General features: G+C 39.6%; 2 protein-coding genes across 8 annotated transcripts in view; one reads left to right on the top strand and one right to left on the bottom strand.

Annotated features, from left to right (window-relative positions):
- ANAPC1 (anaphase promoting complex subunit 1) overlaps positions 1–22,260 on the top strand; it is a 95,524-nt gene extending 73,264 nt beyond the window's left edge. For 5 of the 7 annotated variants that reach the window (XM_032410464.1, XM_032410465.1, XM_032410462.1 and 2 more), the window contains 8 exons: positions 470–547; positions 912–979; positions 2,416–2,554; positions 4,451–4,537; positions 5,757–5,852; positions 7,959–8,157; positions 14,073–14,207; positions 16,288–22,259. In XM_032410464.1, coding sequence (XP_032266355.1) covers positions 470–547; positions 912–979; positions 2,416–2,554; positions 4,451–4,537; positions 5,757–5,852; positions 7,959–8,157; positions 14,073–14,207; positions 16,288–16,403 — 918 coding nt within the window. In that variant the 3' untranslated portion in view covers positions 16,404–22,259. Of the gene's footprint in view, positions 1–469; positions 548–911; positions 980–2,415; positions 2,555–4,450; positions 4,538–5,756; positions 5,853–7,958; positions 8,158–14,072; positions 14,208–16,287 lie in introns of all 7 variants that reach the window. The other 2 variants (XR_004300280.1, XM_032410466.1) reach the window with 2 other exon arrangements.
- Positions 11,861–12,397, bottom strand: LOC116636073 (protein S100-A10-like). The gene has a single exon (XM_032410467.1). The coding sequence runs from the start codon at positions 12,349–12,351 to the stop codon at positions 12,052–12,054; it is 300 nt and encodes a 99-aa protein (XP_032266358.1). The 5' UTR covers positions 12,352–12,397; the 3' UTR covers positions 11,861–12,051.
- Positions 22,261–22,758: the final 498 nt, after the last annotated feature.

Below are 22,758 nucleotides of genomic sequence, written 5' to 3'. Positions count from 1 at the left end.
AAAAATTACATCGTTGTATTCCTTAAGGACTCCTGTCCATTGGGTAGCCAGCCATGGGTGCAGTCAGAATAGAGTGTGGGGGTATGTGTAGAATGCAGGGGAACTGAGGAGAAACGCCCCCTCCAGCTGTTGAGGGTTGGGGAAGTTGTCATGGTAGACACAATGTTTGGGCTGATATTTGCCAGCTGAGCAGAGGCACATTCCCAGAAGACAATATGTGCAAAAACCTAGAGGCCTCAGAAGTACAGATATGTATTGCTAGCGTGTGAGGTGGTATAAGAGGATGCAGGCCCTGCAAAGGATTGTAGACTTTGCTCTTAAGACTTGATACCAGAGAGCATTTAATGCCATTTGACCATCTGTGTAGAAACTGTGGGGAGAGAGAAGAAGTACAGAGTGGAGATGTTTCTTCTTTGTAACTTCCCCTAACTACATAGTGAATTGTGGCTGTTCTTTTACATTTGTAAAGGGTACTCAGTGGTATGAACAAACCAAAGAAGAATTGATGGCTCCTACCCTTCTTCCAGAACTCCACCTGTTAAAGCAGGTAAGTGGGATGTGATTTAGGGAGATCTGTGCAAGAGGTTAATTCAGCCAGGATAGTATAGCATCAAAGGTAGCCAAGTAAAAGCCTATGCTTTCTCAGTGTTCTGTAGGAAATAGGAAAGCAGCCCCAGGAGGAATTGTCATGGGGAACAGAGAAGGTCTGTACTTGCTGATCTTTACTGAGAGGTTAGATGGCTGTAGAACTTGATTCACGTACATTTTTATGTAGAAATGAAGCTTGTTAACCTTTCAGTGTTTCTTTCCAGCCTATTTATTTTTATTTCCTCTGAGAAACGTGGGTTTCATTTTGTCAAACTAGCACTTTTTTAGCATTCAGTCGACTGTGTTCACATTTATCTTGGCAGATTAAAGTAAAAGGCCCACGATACTGGGAACTGCTCATAGATTTAAGCAAGGGAACACAACACTTGAAGTAAGTATACTGAATTTCTTAGATGTATCTGTGAAGTGAATAGAAGTATATGGGAAGGTAGAAATTGCGGATTATTATCTAGAATGTTTCCTTGTCATCCTTTGATCTCATACAGGACAGTAGAGTATATATTGAATAAAGTGGTCTGTAACTTTGAAACGGAGTTTGTATTAGAAAATGAGTTTTATTTATTTATTTTTTTAATATTTTATTTATTTATTTGACATGGGGTGGGAGTGGGGAGAGAACAAGCACAAGCAGGGGGAGCGGCAGGCAGAAGGAGAAGCAGGCTCCCCGCTGAGGAAGGAGCCTGATATGGGGCTCGATCACAGGACCCTGGGATCACTACTCGAGCCGAAGGCAGATGCTTAACTAACTGAGCCACCCAGGTGCCTGAGTTTTAGTTTAGAAGACAAACCCTAATAGTTATATTTATTCATTGAAAAACTTGTAGTGACCTAAGTTGGTACAGTAATGGAATTATCTGTTGGAGCAGTAATGAAAATCAGTGTAAGAAAGTAAGGCTGGGGGGAGCCTGGGTGGCTCAGTTGGTTAAGTGTCTGCCTTCAGCTCAGGTCATGATCTCAGGGTCCTGGGGTCAGGCTCCGCGTTGGGCTCCCTGCTCAGCGGGAAGCCTGCTTCTCTCTCTCTCTCTCCCTCTGCCTGCTGCTTCCCCTGCTTGTGCTGTGTGTGTGTGTGTGTGTGTGTGTGTGTGTCAAATAAATGAACAAAATCTTTAAAAAAAAAGGGGGGGAATAAGGCTGGCGTGTATGTCCGTCTACAAAGGGAACTTTATAACAAATGATGTTTGTCAGACCACATCTTTGTATCTTTTTATCATTGTTTTGTCAAATTGTTCTCATAAAATTAAGATTATGATAGATTGCTTTTGGGTGGAAATAGTCATATATAAGTAATTCATGAACAGAGTCTTAATTTTATACCTTAAGTAGTGTGTAAATTAAGTCTTTAAATTTCTAGAAAGTTTAACAAGCACATAAGAATTTTTATAGTTTGGTCCCAATTTATATTTCCCTTAAACTATCTATATGATAGCTGTTTTCTATATTGTTATTTGCAGCATTATTTTTTTTCTGCTGCAAACCAATCAATAGATATTTAGTACCTCCAGTGGATAGAGGATAAAAGGAATATGAAAAAGTGTTAGATAAAAGCCTTTGAAGCACACACTTGAACAGGCAGAGCACCTTTTTACTTAACTAAGTTCTGTGAACCTAGACACCAAAGAAAAGTAGAACTTTATTTTGGCTTTCTCATAGGGACTGATTTAATTTTAGACACAGTAAATAATCATATACCCTACTGGAAAATGATAAAGACTTCATCTCATGTGAACAAGGTGTTGGGAGACACTGTTTCCAGCCGAGAACTACAAATAACACCTCACATAAAATTCATTCTTGTTTTTTTTTCAGATCAATCCTTTCTAAGGATGGAGTTCTGTATGTTAAGCTCAGAGCAGGTCAGCTCTCCTATAAGGAAGATCCAATGGGGTGGCAAAGTTTGTTGGCCCAGACTGTGGCCAACAGGAACTCTGAAGCTCGGGCTTTCAAGGTAGTATTGATTGGTTAAAAACTGAAGGATGAGATGGAATAATTACAAATCCCACTAGCCCATCCAAAGCATGTACTTCTGTGATAATATTTATGGTACCATTTAGGTGAATCTGCTCTCTCATCACTGCAAATTATAAAGACTGCATAACCTTGGATCTGTTTCTTGTTTTATGTAGCAACTATAATAAAATACGGGCCATCTGCCAGAACTCTAAGGATGACTTACATTTAGCAGTAGGGACAATATATCTTAACATTGTAAAAACATTTAGTTTAATAATTTTACTTATTAATCTTCAAATCTGTTAAGATTTGCTTAATTCATGGCAGAAATAGAAGAAGATTTTTACAAGGTAGCACTAATTAGTTTCTTTTTTAAACCCCCCATTTGTTGGTTAAATCTTGGTGAGGATAAAATGATGACAGATTTATTTTATCAGTTTATTATCCTCATGGTACTTGACTGCTAAATCAAGAGTATTTTGAATGAAAAAGTACTTAAAATAAGAGTGTAATGAAACAATCTCATTTCTATCGCGGTCAGTACATATTTTACTCTACACTTTAGAACTCCAAATAAGTTTCCCACACTAGAAATATGTTCCATAAACTAACATTAAAATTTCTCAGTTTAAGTACAGTTTTCAGGAATTCCATGTGCAACTGTGCTTCTGCTGAAGATACATCGAGTGGCAGTGTAAAGTGGTCAGGACCTCTAGAGGGTGGTGGTGGAGGCAAAAATGTGGCCAGTGGACTGGCTAAGTGGTGGCCAGCGGACTGAATTAGCACCTTTTGTTTTTCCACATAAGGAGATAGCATTTATTTTAATTTAACTCACATTTCATTTTAGACCAATTACTTATGACTGAGCCTTTATATTACTTCCCAGGGTTTAAATAGATGTAGTTGACATCAGTGAATTTTGTTTGGCAGTATTTGATAGGATGTCTGTGAAATAGTTTTGAAGGACTTTTGGATACGGTTTAACTTAAGCACCATTGCTTGTATAAATTAGAGCCCATCTCAAAGACCCTAATCTAATTTGTAAAGAAAATAGAGTTTATACTTGATTTTGAATTGGGACATTACATAAAGATTAAGACATCTCAGTTTCCTGCTTCAAGGGAATTCAGAAGTAAAATATAAACCTCAATGGAAAATGGTAATACTTCTGTATTCCATATATTCCATGTTTCATTTTCTCGAACCTTGAGTGTTAATCTTTTTTTTCCCCAATTTTTTTTATTGCGGTAAAATACACACAAAATTTGCTCTTGTAACCCTTTTTAAGTGTATGGTTCAGTGACATTAAGTCCATTTATATTGTGCAATCATCACCACCATCCATCTGTAGGACTCTTTGATCTTATAAAACTGAACCTCTGTACCCATTCAACAGCAACTCCTGTCCCTACTTCTTCACAGCCCCAGGTGCCCACCATTCTGCTTTCTGTTTCTGAATTTGATTATTCTAGGATCCTCATATAAGTGGAATCATACAGTATTTACCTTTTAGTGAGTGGCTTATTTGAATGGTAGTCTTTTTTTCTTACCTTTTCAGTAGCAGTTCTAGTTTCTTAATTGTTTTTGAGTTAGTTAATGAGGGAGAGGTGAAAGCCTTTGGGGGCAAGTTGTGTAAGCAAGACCTATTTATTATTGGCCTTTTGATAAATCAGTAGCTCATGTTTGGCTTGTGCTAAAAAGCGTCCTGTAACTTCTCAGCAGAACAGGTTGGTGAAGCTCTAGCAAGTTTGTACAGCCTTGGGCTTTATGGGAACATTGTGTGAAAACAGTGAGGTAGAGTTCTTAAAACTGCATATACTACAATTTGAGCAGTAAGGAAAATAACTTCTAATATCTCACTTATATTTGTTGCTGTTGTTTATTTTTTTAGCCAGAAACAATTTCAGCATTCACTTCTGATCCAGCACTTCTGTCATTTGCTGAATATTTCTGCAAACCAACTGTGAATATGGGTCAGGTATGTATCATATATTTTGCTCAGCTGCCAGACTACAATTTGTTCTTACATTTATCTGTGGACACCACCAAAAAAACCCTGTAATATCCATACCTATCTTTGAGGTTGATGACATGCCTTGGGTACATTGGATGATTTTTGCTTGGCAAATGCAGATTTTTCATAGTCTAAAACTATTAAATTCAGTAACTCCCTACCTTGATAGAAGAAACAACTTAAAATTTCTAAGATCTTAATTTCAGTAGGTGATATTTTCTTATGTGCATTCTTGTACTGATTGATATTTTCAGTGTTTACGATCTCTTATTTTTACATAATTTTATTATTTGTTTTCTGTGCATTTTATAACTTTTTTTCTATTGGTCATAAAACTGTTGTTCTCTTCAGGATTCAAAGGGTGCCCAGCAGATCTTTTATTTAATCCAAAGCTTGGATGTAGGAATTTGGTATCTGGGATTGATGGCCTGTTGCCTATAAGTGTGTGTAGCTCCAGGAAAATTTTTCAAGCTCTCCAAAAGGCATTTTCCTTGTTTCTAGAAGTAGGATTATGATAGAACCTACCTTATGTTGTTGTTTTGAGGGTTAAGTGAGACAATTGTAACCCCTTTAACTTACTGAATCTTGACTATTTTTTAGACATTTTGCTCAGTATTTTATTTAATTTTCTTATTGGATTCCGCTGAGGGTAGGTACTTTATCATTCCAGGTTTACAGGTGAGGAAACTGCCACTCAGATATCACATGCCTAAGATCACACAGCTAGTAAGGGCTGGGCATGCATTCAGGGCCGCAGGTCTCTGATGAAGTCCGTGCCTGCCCTTAAGCCTAGCTGGATTTGGTTGTGCTGTCTCCTCCATACCTGTTCTGCTCAGTGTTTGTACTGCATCTTTGTAGATGCTGGGTTTTCTTTCTGGATCTTGCTCTTGCCAGCCTAACCCAAGGCACATCTCTGTGGTGTCCTGTCTGCTCATTTTACCCCAGCTGATCCTTCCTCTCCTCACAGCACTTATATCCATAACTGTCCCTTGGGACTTAATTTTATTATATTTTATTGATGTTTAGTGTTACATTCACTGTGATTTCATAAAGAGATGTCTATTTTACCTTATATATTATTGACTGTAGAGCTTAAGAATGGGCCATAGTAGTTGCTATACAATGTGGAATTGATTTTGGAATATACACTGATGTGCTACAAAAAGTTTCTAATTTTCCACAGAAACAGGAAATTCTGGATCTGTTTTCTTCAGTACTGTATGAATGTGTTACTCAGGAGACCCCAGAGATGTTGCCTGCGTACATAGCAATGGATCAGGTATGGTTCAAAAAACAGTCCAATTCTGATGACATTTCTACTGTATTTTAAATAACATACTGAACAGTGAGGTAAGGTCCCCTGTGTGTCCATATTTTTGGTTTCTCATTTGCTTTTAGAAATTCAGAAAAGGAAACCTTATAAAACTTGAAAGCTCTATATGTAACAAAAAAGCTTAGAACTTATAATGACAGGAATGCCCCCTGGTGGGCTTTCTTACTCTAGGGTTCCCATTCTCCCCTTTTTTTCTCTTTCCTTGACTAGCAGAGGAAGAGCACGTTCCCTCCCTTTCTCCCCTAGCATCCTCCAGTGGTCTCTTGCCTCCGTCCTGACAAAGCCTCTTCATGGAGAAGATATGCGAATGAGCAGTGAGTGAACAAACAGTGCCCTAGTGATGGCAGTAATGTGAAATTATGCCTGTGATTAAGCTTGCAAGAGGTTATAATATTAGTATATAGTGATTTAGGAAGCTGGAGTTCATTTTTTTTATTATTATGTTTTATCATTTATTATTATGTTCAGTTAGCCACTGTAGTACATCATTAGTTTTTGATGTAGTGTTCAGTGATTCATTAGTTGCGTATAACACCCAGTGCTCATCACAACATGTGCCCTCATTAATACCCATCACCGGGCTATCCCGTCGCCCCACCTCCTTCCCCTCTGAGTTCATTTTTAAATTTCTCTTGTGTTATTGCTGTTTTAAAAGAACCTAAAAGTGGTAATGCAGAAAATGATGCTTAACTGCTTCCCTAAAGGATCAGACCAATTTATTCACTTTAGGTTATTAGTAATACATACGACTTTTTTTTTTTAATTAACATATAATGTATTATTTGTTTCAGGGGTACAGGTCTGTGATTCATCAGTCTTACACAATTCACAGCGCTTACCATAGCACATACCCTCTTCAGTGTCCATCACCCGGCCTTGTTTCCTGAGATTAAGAGTTTCTTATGGATTGTCTCCCTCTCTGGTTTCATCTTGTTTCAGAGAAAGACAATTATCATATGCTTTCACTGATACGAGAAATTTGAGAAACAAAATATGACTTTTTAGTAGTATCATACCTTTCAGACCCAAAATTGCAGTTAAGCTAAGCCGGTAGTTTTCTAACTTGGCTTAAATTTATATGAGGAATCTTAAAAATACAGATCTTCAAATCCCATTCTGTATCATCTCCTGAATCAGAATTTCTGGGATGAGTTCCAGGTCTGTGGTTTTAAACAATTCTTTAAGTGAGTGTGACATGATGAATTCACAGATAAGCATGTGGGATTCAGTGTCTAAAGCCAAAGGAAGTAATTCCTAATGGCAAAATAATCTCTATTGAAAAGTAGGAAAATGACATTTAGGCAGGGGAGAATTCCTCAAAACCTGAAAATCACATTTTGTTAAGTAATATTCTTATTAAAAGGCAAGTTCTAATATAACCAGATAGGCCCAGAATGGCATTATTGTCTGATATCCATCCACATTTTTTAATTGGAAAGTGTGATTATGTGATGTCCACACTGGCATTGCTTCTCACAGGGCCTCTCCAGATAGCAGCCAAGTAATGAGTTGTTTTTCTTTTGTTGGCTCAAAGTGTTCCCTTTTTATGCTCTGAACCTTTATCCCTTCACTGTTATGGGCAGGTGTCTACAAAAGGACATCGCTGCTGGTTGCAGCCATGGTGACTTTGCAGATGGGTCCCAAGAGCAGTATTATCAGTAATACTGTTTTGCCTTCTGACCCCTGGGATCCCTGGCCATGTCATTGTACTCCACTTGGGTTTCCCAGAGGTGACTGGCAGTAGACCTAGTGGGTCTTCATTTTTCAGAGTCATTGAGCCAAGAATGAGCTCATTTGCGTTTGTTGCTTTTATCCAAAAGCTGTTTATGTGGGGACCATATTGAAGAGAGTGGACATGTATCTGCACCTAGTGGAGGGTTCCTCTGTGGGGCTGACTACATCAAAACATGGAATGGATTCCCCTCTGCTCTTTATTGATATATGAGCCATATTTTAAAAATCCTCTATTATACAACTCTGAGGAAGAGACCATTAGAGCAATTTCACTCTTCCTTTCATTAAGTGGACTGCTGTTCCTTTTGTCTCTTCAAGGCTATGAGAAGACTAGGAAGAAGAGAAATGTCTGAGACATCTGAACTTTGGCAGATAAAGTTGGTGTTAGAGTTTTTCAGCTCCAGGAGCCACCAGGAGCGGCTGCAGAACCACCCTAAGCGTGGGCTCTTTATGAACTCTGAGTTCCTCCCTGTTGTAAAATGCACTATTGATAATACTCTGGACCAGTGGCTACAAGGTAATAATAGCATTGTGCCCAGTGCTTTTTTATTTTTTTATTTCTTTAAATTCTTTCTTTAAATTCAGTTTAGTTAACATATAGTGTATTATTAGTCTGAGGGGTAGAATTTAGTGATTCATCAGTTATATATAACACCCAGTGCTCATAACATCAAGTGCCCTCCTTGATGCCCATCACCCAGTTACCCCATCCTCCAACCCACTTCCCCTCCAGCAACCCTCAGTATGTTTCCTAGAGTTAAGCATCTCTTATGGTTGTCTCCCTCTCTATTTTCATCTTATTTTATTTTTCCTTTCCTTCCCCTGAGGTCAACGGCTGTTTTCTTCCCAGTTTTTGTACCTCTGCCCTGTGTACACTGAAAACTTGATGTGTGCTTAGGGTGAATGTTTATTTTACCAGCTCTGTGAGTCAGTCAGTGGGAACCTGGGACATCATGTGACTATGGCTTGGAAGTACAGACTTGTGATTGCAGGGGAATTGTGAAGTTACTCCTAATAGTGTAGAAGTAATTGTGCCTCACATGAAGCAAATGATTTTGATTTTTGGAAACCTGTCTGATGTTTGATGTATGTCTGAAATGGAGTTTTAGTGAACTTCTTGCTCCTTTTGTTTTCTTCAGTTCATTCAAACATACCTGAAAGCAACCTGTTTGGGGTAAATACTAACCCTAGGAATAGCAGTAGTAATAATTCTTGATGTTTTAAAGCTGTTAGTAATCAGTAGAACCTGCATTTGAATATGATTAAGGTAAAAACTATCTACTGTAATATTAGGGAATAAATTTCTGAAAAAAAAAATTAAACCGGATTGTGAGAGGTATACATGGAAAACAGCAATTTCAAACTTCTAGTGTTTGATTAACACTGTTCTATCATTTTCTCTTAGAATTCGAAAGATTATGTAGTTTTAAAATGTTTTTAAAAATTTCAATTTTGTTCTCATTTTTTGGGAAAAATACAAGTTATTACATAAATTTTGATATTTTGTTTATATTCAGTTCAGCATTTGATCGCCTATGGCAGACCTTTGCTGTTGATAAGAAGTATGTCCTTAAACCTTTGTAGAGTCTCTGATTGCACATTTCATATCAGTAATGAAACTTTGGCAATGACTACAGCAGTCTCTATAATAGTGCCCTGAATTACTTTTTTTCTTATTGCTCTTTAGGGCATTTGATAGTTTACAACATTGTTCTCTACCAAATTTGACTTGCTGCTGTGATTGCCAAAAATATGCATTTATTTTTTAGTGAAGAACCATCACTTTTAAATTGAGGTAAAATTGATTCCAAGTTTGCATTGGTTTTAATATAATGCATTATATTAGTTTCATGTGTATATCATCATAATTTGATATTTGTATATACAGCAAAGTGATCACCATAGTAAGTCTAGTTACAGTTACCATCCATCACCATACATTTGACTCCCTTCACCCTTTTTATCTACCTCTAGCCCCCTTCCCCTGTGATAACCACCACTCTGTTCTTTGTATCTATGAGTTTTGTATTTTAGGTTCCACATATACACGAAATCATACGGTATTTGTCTTTCTCTATCTGACTTATCTCACTTAGCATAGTACCCTCAAGGCCCATCCACGTTATTGCAAATGGCAAGATTTCATTCGTTTATATGGCACAGTATTCCATTGTGTATATATACCATATCTTTATCCATTCATCCATTGATGAACACTTAAGTTGTTCCATATTTTGGCTGTGGTAAATAATGCTGCAACTAACTGAATATCTTTTTGGTTTAGTGTTTTTGTTTTCTTTGGATAAATACCCAGCAGTGAAATTGCTGGATTATATGGTAGATCGATTTTTAATTTTTTGAGGAACCTCTGTACTGTTTTTCCTAGCATGTGCACCAGTTTGCATTCCCAACAGCAGTGCAAGATAGTTCCCTTTTCTCCACATTCTCTCCAATACTTGTTATTTCCTGCCTTTTTGATAATAGCCATTCTAACAAGTGTGAGGTGATATCTCATTGTGGTTTTGATTTGCATTTCTCTGATAATTGGTGATAATGAACATCTTTCATGAGTTTGTTGGACATCTTTATGCTTTCCTTGAAAAAAATGTCTATTTGGATTCCCTGAACATTTTTTTTTTAAAGATTTTTTAATTTAATTATTTGACAGAGAGAGCACAAGCAGGGGGAGCAACAGGCAGAGGGAGAAGCAGACTCCCTGTAGAGCAGGGAGCCCGATACGGGGCTCGATCCCAGGACCCAGAGATCATGACCTGAGCTGAAGGCAGACGCTTAACTGATTGAGCCACCCAGGTTCCCCTCCCTGCACATTTTTAAAAAAGATTTATTTATTTTAGAGAGAGAGAGCATGCGAGTAGGGGGAGGGGCAGAGGGAGAGAGAGAGACTCTTAAGCAGACTCCCTGCTGAGTGTGGAACCCCACATGGGGCTCGATCTCCTGACCCTGAGGTCACGACCTGAGCCAAAATCAGGAGTTGGATGCTTAACCAGCTGAGCTACCCAGGCACTCCTCCCTGCACATTTTTTAATTGGATCTTTATTTCTGTTGAGTTTGAGTTTTTTATATATTTTGGGTATTAACCTCTTATTGAATATATGATTTGCAGATTTTTTTTTAATTTAGTAGGTTGCTTTTTCATTTTGTTGATTGTTTCCTTTGCTGTGCAGAAGCTTTTTACGTAGTCCAACTTGTTTAATTTTGCTTTTGTTGCCTTTGTTTTGGGAGTCAATTCCAAAAATTCAACACCAAAGAATGATGTCAAGGATCTTTACTTGCCTTTGTTTTTTTCTCGGGGTTTTATGGTTTCAGGTCTCACAGGTCGTTAATCCATTTTGAGTTATTTTTGTATATAGTGTAAGATGGTCCAGTTTCATTCTTCATGTGGCTGTCCAATTTTCCCATCCCCATTTATTGAAGAGACTATCCTTTCCCCATTGTATATTCTTGACTCCTTTGTTCTAAATTAATTGACCTTACATGTGTGTGTTAGTTTCTGGGCTCTCTGTTCTGTTCCATTGATGTATGAGCATTTATGCTGATACCAACTATTTGGCTAGGACTTGCACTACTATGTTGAATTAAAGTGGCAAGAGTGGGCATCCTTGTCTTGTTCTTTGTCTTAGAAGAAAAGCTGTTAGCTATTCATAGTTGAGTATTATGTTAACTGTGGCTTTGTCCTATGTGGCCTTTATTATGTTATGTTGAGGTACATTTCTTCTATACCCACTTTGTTGAGTGTTTTTTATCATAGATGGATGTTGAATTTTTTTAAATGCTTTTTCTGTATCTATTAAGATGATCATGTTATTTTTAGCCTTTTTTCTATTTGAAGTAGTTTATTGATTATCATTAGATGTAATGTTTAAAATGTTTTAAGGATGAACGGTTTTAAAGTAACATAGAAAAATCAAAATAAATGAGACTATTCTACATTTGGAATAGGGAAATAATGATTTCCTCTTAGTTTATTAATAATTGCTTAATTATCCTTTGTTTTGTTATTGTGCTGTATCACTTTGATTTGTAGATGTTAAACCATCTTTGCATTCCTGGAATAAATCCCACTTGGTTGTGGTGTGTGTGATCTTTTTTAAAATATTGTGTTTTGTTGTTATTGTTGCTGTTTTGAGGAACTAAAAAAGAATTTATTTATTGAGGGCAAGAGGATGCAAGCAATATAAAAATCAAAAGTTTATCTAGCTTTCACTGTCTTTTCTTTCTCTGCTTGTCAAATGTTGGATTTTACTTGTACATTTTCTGAGGATCCTGATCTGTTCAGTCAATCCTTTATACAGGCAGAATCTGTGGGGCAGATTCCTTAAGAGACCCTTAAGAGTCCTTAAGAGACCCTTTGGGAGAACTCTCATCAGGCAGGAATGTTGCTCAATGCCTCCTACTTCTTTCTCTTCTGCTTCATGTATACTACAAAATACTCATTACATGCGATGGTGAGCCCAGCAATTAGTGAAAAGAAGCTCTGGAAGTCCACTTTCCCATCTCGGCACTGGTCCAGGTCCAGGTTCTTCATTATTTTGTTCACAGCCAGAGAGTCTTTTTGATTTTCCAGATATCCAGGGAACTGCTTTTCCATGAGTACTCTCAGGTCCTCCTTTGGTAAATAGCCTTTATCCCCAGCAAACTTGTGGAACATGAACATCATGGTTTCCATGGCATGTTCCATTTGAGATAGCATTTTGGTGAGGTCTTTTGAAACCTTGGCCAGAGGTACAGTGGGGACCCCTTTTGATATATTGTTGAATTCAGTTTGCTAATATTTTGTTGTTTGTAATTTTCTTTTTTTGTAGTGTCCTTGTCTGGTTTTGGTGGTAGGTTAATGCTTGTAAAATGAGTTTGAAAGCATTCTCTTCTCCAGTTTTTGGGAAGAATTTGAGAAAGATAGATGTTGAATTTTCTTTGAATGTTTGGTAGAATTCACCAGTGAAGCCATCTGGTCCTGGACTTTGCTTATTGGGAGGTTTTAGATTACCAATTCAGTCTCTTTACTAGTAATCAGTCTATTCAGATTTTCTATTTCTTTATGTTTCAGTCTTAGAAGACGTATGTTTCTAGGACTTTAACTTTATCCATTTCTTCTAGGTGGTCTCATTTGTTGGTGTGTAGTTGTTCATAGTAGTCTCTTATGATTGTATTTTTTTGGTATGTTATAATTTCTCTTCTCCCTTCTCTTATGGGGCTGTTAAATATGCTGCTTTCCCTCCCTAGAACTTTTTCTTTCATTCTCTGTCTACTCAACTTATATTCATTCTTACAGCCTCAAATTAAGTGCCCCTTTCTCATAGGCCTTCTAAGACCACACTACTTCAGGCAACTTCCCTGCCATTTTATTTCTTTCTGCCTCCCTCCCTCCCTGTCTTTTCCCCTTCCCCTCCCCCCTCCTCTCCCTCAACTTTTCTTTATGTATCAAAATGCCTTTGTCTACAAGTAATAGAGGGCCTAACTCAACCTGGCTTAAACAATAGGGACACATATAAGCTTACATTATTGGAATAGGTAAGGTGGTCTAAGGGTCATCTTATTTTAGTGTCTTCAGCTCTATTTCTCTGAGGTTCCATTATTTATACTCTGTGCCATGGCTTTATCCTTAGAATGCTTTTTCTCATGGTAATAAAATGGCTGTTCCTTGCCTCAAGCTCAGCGTTTTGCAGAGGAAGAATAGAGTTGCTTCTAGGAGTGTTGCCATAATAGTGAGGAAATTTCTTTCTCAGACGCCTCTAGCAAAGAGACATCTCCTCATGTCTCTGGCTTGAATTGGAACACATGCACATTCCTCAGTCAGTCCCTGTGGCAGAGAATGTCTCTTACTGAATAGCTTAGGTCTGCCAGTTTCTGAACCAATCACTGTGTTGAGAATGGGATTGCCTTGATTGTCCTGGAACAGTGGTTCTCAAAGTGCGCTCTCTGGGGCAGCAGTAGCATCACCTGAGAACTTGTTAGAGATGTAATTTTTCTGACCCCATCCAAAAAACTCTGGGGATGGGGCCCACTCATCTGTTTTAATTAGCTCTCTTAGGTGATTCTGATGCGCCCTAAAGTTTGAGAAAGTCTGGCTAATAGTAATCAGGATCCAGTTCTGGAGCTGAAGTCAGTCCCCTCAAATGTTATATACTGCAGGGAAGAAGGGTCGTAAAATGGGTGTTTGGAGAGACAACCTCAGTGACCACTACCCCTTTATAGCACTCATCACAATTTCTAATTATGCATTTGTTTGTGTCGTTGTTTGTGTAATGTCTCTGTCCCTTACAACACTTCATACTCTGTGGTGACAGGCACTCTGTCTGGCTTACCACTGTAGCCCTAATGCCCAGCATATTACCTGTCCGGTGTATGGTAAGTACTTAATGAGTTCTGGATAAGAAAATAAATTGCTTCAGTTCCATTTGTGTTCTCTCACAGCTGGGGGTGATATGTGTGTGCACGCCTACCTCAGTGGGCAGCCCTTTGAGGAATCTCAGCTGAGCATGCTGGCTTGTTTCCTCGTCTACCACTCAGTACCAGCTCCATGGCACCTGCCGTCTATAGGACTAGAAGGTAATTGCAGATCTAAATCCTCTTCAGTACCTTTATTATTGACTCCCTTATTTTTTAAGTTTCTTGGTTGGAGGCATTTCTGGTGAGTTATTTTCTCTAGTTAGGTTTTGGTCTTCATTCATGTTTGGGTGTTATTGTTGAGAACTTTTTCTAAAAAGACGATCTGAACTTTATACATGCATAAACTTTTATTTACATTCAGAAAAGGATGGGTTCTTCTTCAGAGAGCCCCAAACACCAGTATATACTAATAAATAAATTAAATGGTTATGTTATTTTTCTTTCTTAATTTTTATTAAAGTTATTTTTATTTTTATTTTCTGGGGTTTTAGTTTGGATGTTTCTTTTTAATCACATAATCTTAATTTCTAATATTATAAAGCTTTAAAATGGCCAGGTACCTGATTTTATATGAATTTGAAAGTTTTTGTAATACAGAGTTTAAAGTATTAGCGCCTCACTATATTTTTCAGAATATGTAATCAGATATGGAGTTTGCCCAGTAACCTGAATCATAAAATATAATTAATTCGGAGCACCTTTATTATCACTTTCAAATTTCTGCTTATTGAGGATTCAAAAATTGTTTTTAAGAAGAGCAAAGATTGCTCCATTTAATCATTTAAAATTTAATAACATTACTAGTTTATTGCTGTTTTGACCTCAGATAAAAATGCACTATCTAGAGACTTCTAGTTATAGCCATGATGGAATTGCTTATATTGGACTGACTCTCCCACAAAAACAAATATAAAAGTTTGACAAACTACATAAAACAGCTATTTAAAGGAATTGGTAGCAACCATGCTGGCCAGACTTGATTGAGGGGCCACAATCCCCATGAGAAGGGAAGCATAATGAGGAAACTCCATATTTACTCTGGCTTTCTCCCAAAGGCATTTGTCAGTTCATAGCACAAGAAGTAGAGTCCCAGCAAAAGGCAGCGGTGCTGCTGGGCAGAGTAGCCAGAGGTTGGGTTAACAATTGCCTGAGAATCTAGAACTTGAGTTAAATCCCTGGTAGGAGGGAATAATAAGAATAATAACTCAAAAACCTGGACGTACTCTTTCCTTGAGACACATACCAAATCTTACACATGCACAGGAAATCTAACAGAAGAAATCTAGCAGAAGCCAGGAGACTAAAAATGTGAGCAAAGATTTCAGCAGTAACATAGGGCCAGGGAGACAAAGGGTAGCGTTCCAGGGCTGTCAAGGTGTGAAGTGGCTCTGATAAGCATCCCAGCCATTCTGATGAAACCACAGCAGGACCAAGCCTAGGAGTAAAGGTAAAAAGTGAAATATCCAGCACCCAACAAGGTAAAATTCACAATATCTGGTATACAAAGAAACAGGAAAATAAGACCTATAATGAGATGAAAAATAATTACAACGGACCTGGAATTGACACAGATGTTTGAATTAGCAGATGAGGACATTAAGACAGTTAAAAGAGGGAGTAGTTTACAATTGTATGTGTTGGGATGGAGGCAAAAAGGAAGATGATGCTTAATAGGATTTTCAGGTTATACACTTCCTACTTCTTTAGAGCAGTGGTTCTTTACCTTGACTGTGTTATCAGAATCACCTGAGCAGCCTTCAGACCTCCAGATGTCCAGGCTGTACTCCACATAATTATGTTGGAATCTCTTTGGGACCACGGTTGAGAACCTTTGCTTCTTAGAGGTTGAGGCATTAGATTAATTTCTGTGTTACTCATTTTAAGCCTGTGTTCTGTTTTTAGATACATACTGGAGTATATAGATTATGGTAGTTGAAAGCAGATAGGCACATTTATTAATTATATTTAAGTAATATATAATTAAATATTAATAGTTTCAGATGTGTTTACAGGTCACTGAAGTACAAAATGGATACATTTACATTTTTATATCAAATTATTTTTTACAGTGCATTTGGGAAATGAATAATTTAAATATTATCTTTGGGGAATTGTTTTCAAAGGGAAGAATGTCAGCTTTAAATGTAATTGTGTGTCTGAAGCTTCCTTGAAAGGGGTGTACAGCTGAATTTATTTAGAAGTGTGACTACCCCCCCCCCCCCCATTTCCATTTCTTTAGGGAGCACAAGCTTTGCTGAACTCCTCTTCAAATTTAAACAGCTGAAAATGCCAGTGCGAGCTTTGCTAAGATTGGCTCCTTTGCTTCTTGGAAGTCCACAGCCAATGGTTATGTGATCAGCTCTGGTGGTAAACCTACCCTGAAACGTGACTTCTGCACAAAAACATGACCCAACAACAAAGCTAAAGAAACATTTCTAAGTTTTATAATATAACTAGGGGGAAATGAGCTGCACAAACCTCAATGTATTTTAAAATCCAAGTGTTTTAAATATTCCAGAGGCTCTGTTGCTGTCAGCATTAACATTATATGATATATAGAAGTGAGTTAAAATTTACTTTTGTAAATAAAGTTTTTTGGTTTGTTTTCAAAACTCTTTTTTTAGTATATGTGCTGCCGAAGCGAGCACTGTTTTCAAAACTCTTGATGATTATTTTAGTTTGGGATTTCAGAGACTAGAATAGTGGGGGCTGGGGTGGATATTCATTTTTAATCTTTCAACTATGGTGATTCAGATGAAATGACTATGTTCAGATCTGCAAGGTTTTTAAAGAAGCTCTGTCATCAAGTTTTACTTTCTGCAGCAAGAAAATGGCTTTTAGCATCTCCTCTAAGATGTCAGTTTTCCTGCCTAAAATTAGTGTGTACTTTCTGTGACAGTGCCAGGCATCCTCATAGTATGAGCAGTCACCTTCAACAGGAGGACAGTCACACCGTAATGAAGAATTGCTCAACGTGAAGCCTGCTCTAAGTAGAGAAATACGCAATTTCCACTATAGAGAGGTCTTCAAAAGTTGCATTTAAAAATAAATGATGGTCCATTTCCACCCAAGATTTACAGAATGTACATCTGTATCAGGAGTTTGTAGACTAAATAATGATGAGAGAGATTCACATAGAGGCGCCTCCAGCTTCAGGTTTCCCGTATGGGAAGAAGACGACTCCCTGCTGTCCAGATCCTGACATGAGCCCTGTGCTTCCTGAATGGCCAGTGGGACCCTAAACTGCTAGAAACGGCAAGATTCATTCCGTGATTTCACATGTCCACATCCTGAATTTTGCTGTTTAGCTTGAAATGTAAAAATCAAAGCAAATAGAAATGTTTCCATTGAGATTTTGGCAAAAACCCATGTGACATTTGCTTCGGAGGGGAAGGGGAGCGGGGAGGAGGGCATGCCTCTAGAGGCATTTCTAGACTCCGTATTCCATCTGCATGCTTGCCCCAGGGACTTGCTCCTGCATATACAGCAAAGGCAAGATGTGGGTGCCTGGGAGGGCAAAATGTGCTTCCCTTTCACACTTAGCTAGTTTTTCTTATCATTAAAACTAAAAGAAAAAAATTAAAACAGATTACAAAAATTCCATTTGAATCAAGATTTAAAGAACTCAGTATCTGGGCAACTTGCTATCTTCAGTCTCAGCTGTTTATAATTTGTATTCTTTTCTCTGAAGGAGAACTTAAGAGACCATTACTTGCACACTATGTATTCTCATATATGAGGGAGAAGAGTCATTAGAATGTTGTCAACAAAAGCAAAAATCAGGCTTTCTAAGAGAAAGAGCAGATAAAAGATTGCAGATGGTCTGGAAATAGCATTGTCTTTATAGTTTGGACCTAATGGTTAGGTGACAGGGAGCAAAAGGTATTCTGGGCAGTCTTTTGAATAGACATGATAGGATCATCAAACAAATGAATTCTAGCTATTTATGGGTTTTCAAAAAATTTGGAGAGTAGCTCTCACCATCCAGAATATTTCAGCCTCCTCAAAGTTAAGGGAAGATCTGGAGAAGTGCATCCGGTTCCTAAGGGTTTTGGCCCAAAATTGGCTGTCACTTCCAGTTACAGCCTGTTGGCAGGAAGTCAAACTGATCCACCTCGTGTGACTACTCTTCCATGTGTCCATGAAGGGGAGGAGAACCGGACGCTGGTGAGTACTAGTTACTTTATGTCTGTCACAGTATGGTTCCTAACCTACTCATAATTCCCCACGTTCATCTTTTCTACTTGCATGGCTATAAATGCTTCCATGGATGGACATAATTAAATAGTAGTTACACACATGCATACTCAGAGAGATTATTGTCTCCCTGAGGGGAGGGGGGCTGATATCTGTGCCCCTCCCTTGAGTAAGATGTCCTGTGAAGAGGTGAAGGCCTGAAATTGTGGGCAGCTCTGAGGCATGGACGCCAGACCCTAGCAGGAGTGACCATTGAGTTAAGCCCTACAGAGCTTCTCTCAGTGCTGCCTGATCTTGAGTAAGGCCACTTTTTTTACCCTTTGTCTAGAAACCAGCTGACTTCATAGCTTATGGTGATCCCAGCTCAGAGATCTTCTGACAGCCCAGAGGAAGCAAGGAGGAGGGGACCTCTCATCGCTCAGCTTGATGATCAGTGTAGAGACCCACTTTGGTGGGAGGCCAGTGTGCCTGTTGGGCACAGGCCAGAGTTTGGAAGCCAGGATTCTGAGTAGAAGCCAGAGCATGTGGAGCCAAGGCAGGAATTGCCAGAGGAATAGATTTGTGTGTCAGCTGTGTGTGTGACATGGATTCTGAGGAGAACCATGTCAAAGCCCAATCTGAGGACAGGAGTAGACCAAAGTCAGGAGAGGATGCTGGGAGCTGAGTGAAGCTGGAAGGCCATGGACCAATTTGAGATCCAAACCAGGAAGACTTAGTTGGCAGCACACAGACTAATACGCCTCTTGTATATAGGGTTGGGGGCTCGTCTTCTGGGTTCCTCCATCCTCATACCACGTTTTGTAGAAAATGCCTAGTTGTATGAAGATCTCTCCAATTCAGCTATGGGGAAGGGGACAGGATTTGGTCACCTCTGTACCCCCAGTGTCTGCAGTGTTTAGCCAGCAGTGGAAGGAAGCAGAGGGGAGGTTGGGGGGGCAGCTCCTAAGAGGGTGTACCCAGGCTGGAGGCCTCTGTTAGCACTTAGCAGCCACCCTGCAGATACCCATGTGGTTTACAAAGGTTCCCAGGTGACTGGCTTTTCCTGCTTCCCAGGGCCAGCCAGGTTTCCCCCACTCTGAAATACATTACTTGCTTCTCATAGTCATAAGTGTGGGAAAGTCTTTATTGCTAAATTGAAAGAAAAGCCCCTAAAACCATATCCTTAATTCTTGCCTGTGGCTAAGGATGGACTTGCCTGTTGGCCATCCTCTTGCTTTGCTCCATGTTCTGTCTTTGAATGAAAGGGAGGCCAGGATGGGGAGTAAGGGTCACCCAGATGGCAGGACCTTCCGTCTTCAAGCCGCTGCATAAAAGATCAGTACTGGACGATCTCTCTGCCCCTCTTTCTACAGCTGAGCCCCCTGAGGCTCAGGAAGGGAGGTGGCTGGCCCAAGGCTGCTCTGCTCCCATCACAACCCCTATAACAAGCCTGGGCTTTCAGACCATACTGCTTCTAACCCCCGAATCTGGCTCATTATTGCCTCTCTTAGTGCAGTAGATCTAAGAGGCAGATCAGCATAAATTAGAAGGACGTTGCTCCAGTTTGTGGACCCTTCCCTTCTCTGTGCATCTTTAGAAAAACAAAGACCTTTGTGTAATTTCTTGGAATTAGATTGAGTTAGTCTGTGTGCTGCTTTCTTGGTCATATAACAACCATCTTAACTTAAAATGTCTCTTTTAGCTGAAAATATTTCTTCCTATTCCGTGGTACATTATAAAATGAAATAGGAAATTTAGAAAAAAATTTGTACTAGATTCAATAAAATCAGTGAAAATCTATAAATAACTGCATGTTCATAATTTCCACTGCTTTTACTCCAGTACTTAGGTGTGAAATCTGTTGCCTTGTCTCTGTAGTTAATGGATCCATCTCTGGTCTTAGATTCAGGTATGCTGCCTTGGGGAGCTGTAGTCCATGGGCTTCCAGAACCCAGATGTACTAAATCATGATCTGGGTAATCATGTCACTGGGGGGATTTATCACAGGGACCGTGTTTGGAAGCTAGTTAGTGCCACTCATGTTCTTTCATTTGTCTTGAGTTCATCATATTTGTGCCTATTTTTCATTTAATCAGGGCTTTTGTTTGCTTACTGTGTACCATTCCAGAGATTAAGAAGATAGTCTCATCAACTGGAAATGTGGGTAAATGTACACGGCTCTTCAAGAATCGAAGAATCATTAGCAAATCCGTTGTAATTAGCATCCCTAGCTGCAGTCTCTCTGCCTGGTAAGATCTAGATGAGATGAGCACCAACCCCCACTTGATGAAATTTCTGCAAAACCCCAGAGGGTGGTGTGGGTGCTGTCTTGTGTCATCTTGCTCCAGACTCCCTCTCTGCTTCTCTAGTTAATTTTTGTTCGGCTCATCTCACTGTGCCCTCTGCCTGGGCCAGATGTCAACTCAGTATCTTCAGCACCTCCTCCTCTCTTTGCTTAGCTTTTTCCCATGTGGGGCCAGGTAAGATTGTGCCACTGGGAGGAGCCAGTGAGAGATGCCCAGGGGAGGCCTGGAGGTGGAAGAGGCAGCCAGGCCATTGCTCTCCTTCACTGGTCACGGGCTGGCAGGAGGGCAGATGGTGCACATCTGGCTGCAGGAAGCTACCACCAGCTCTGACAGATCCAGCCCTGGATTCTGTAGTGTTGCAGGGGCTTCTCAGTCCTCTGCTCCCTAAACATTTCTGTCTACTTTGCTTCATCAACACCCTTTCTACTTGGGTTCCTGAGCAAACCCTGTGCTGTTAAGTGGGACACGACACAAGTGTGAACTCAGCCCCATCCCCAAGTCCTGTAAAAACCACTCACCACCACTTGGTCTCCCCTGATTTTGCTCATAGAATTTCCGGCCCTTGGCTATCTCTTGAGCTCCCAGTGCTGTTCACTTTCCTTTTCCATGATCAAACCCTCAGGTGTGCTCTGACACTCCAAGATTTTGTGACAGTCCTGTAATCCATGCGCCAACTCATCTGGATGGTACCAACCTCAGGCCACAGTGGCAGTGACCCCCCCCGAGTGGCCTTGGGTTTCTCCCTAACACACTGAGAGGACTCACTGACTAAAGGAAGAATGCACGGTCTTTATTGCTAAGTAACTGGAACGATGTGGGTTGACTGTGTATTATGCCAAACTTCTTGGGACTGAGTCACTAGATGCCTGAGTGAGGAGAGAAACAACGTCGTAGCCTAACTGTTTCTACCTTGGCCTTCTGGGGCTGCAAGGACTAGGTGTCACAGCCAGTGAGTACTGTGATTATTTGCAACTGGAAAGTTCCAGAGGACTCAGGAAGAAAATGTTAAGCCCTCATGGGATAGACAGGGTGTATTGCTTCTTGAAAGGAGTCAACCTTTTACAAGACTGGATATTCTGTCCATGCTTGACTGTGAGGTTCCTGGGAACCTTGGAGTTACAAGCAGTTTTGTGGCAAATCAGGCATTTCCATGGGAAAAAAGTGGTGAAGACCTAGACAGTTCTGTCTGGTAACTGCAGTTATTGTCCAGTAATTAGATTTCCTATCTAGAATAGCTGTACATATCTATATATCAATATATCTCTATATCCATCCATCCATCCATCCATCCATCCGTCGAGAGTGCTGTAAAATCTATGAGCGTCACTGAGCAAATCGAGCTGCAGTGGACCAGCCCAGGCCTGTGGAATTGCCTGTAACACTGGGCACCTACCCCCAGATCCTGCCCCTCAACCCCATCCCAGGTGTCCTTCCTAGTCTCTGAAGGGTTTTGCATCTGAATGTTCCTTACCTTGGTATCAAGATCACAATCCCTACTCTCATTTGAGGGCATTTGCATGGTGTACCCCGAGCCCTCACTTTACTGTTAGCACCTCTGAATGATTTAAGGATAATCTCACACAGAGCTGGGTTTTGCTTTGCCAATCAATCTGAAAATCTTTTAGTAGTGAGTTCAGATTTATTAATGCAAATAATATGACTGATCTCAGTTGAATCTCATTTTTTATATGAATCTCTGTTTTTATTGTGGCGATAATTCTGTTTCTATATTGTATTTCTACTCTATTTCTTATATTTGCCATGTATTTGATGTTTTCTTTGCTCTCTTAAAATTTATCATATTCATTTATTTGGCATTCAGGATGGCTTGTGTTCTTGTGCATACATTTAACACTTAATATCCTCATAGGACTCTTCTAGTCCCTCTTTTTTTTAATTTAACCTCAGCTTCCACTGCCTTGTTTCTGGCCTAGATGGCACTCTGGGACCTCCCCACCTGTCCCCTAGCCATCCATTCATGACCTCCTCCCTTCTTCTCTCCCTTCTCCTCTCATTTTGAAAGTTGGGTTATTTCTATGATGTCAGAGCCTATCCTGGCATAGGATTCCCCCCTCTTGTTCCCACTCTTGTTTCAGCCTTAGATCCACACATCAGTGAGCTCCGTGCCTCCCGCCAGTCTGCTTCATTCAGTTCTAGTGGAGTGTCAGGAAAGGCTCCAAGGACAACTGTCCCCAAGATGCTGATTGCCTAGAATGGGCTGGCCACAT

The sequence above is a fragment of the Phoca vitulina genome, unplaced genomic scaffold (assembly GCF_004348235.1).
Source record: "Phoca vitulina isolate PV1807 unplaced genomic scaffold, GSC_HSeal_1.0 scaffold12, whole genome shotgun sequence".
Classification (NCBI taxonomy): domain Eukaryota; kingdom Metazoa; phylum Chordata; class Mammalia; order Carnivora; family Phocidae; genus Phoca; species Phoca vitulina.
This window is presented reverse-complemented; position numbering and strand designations above follow the sequence as displayed.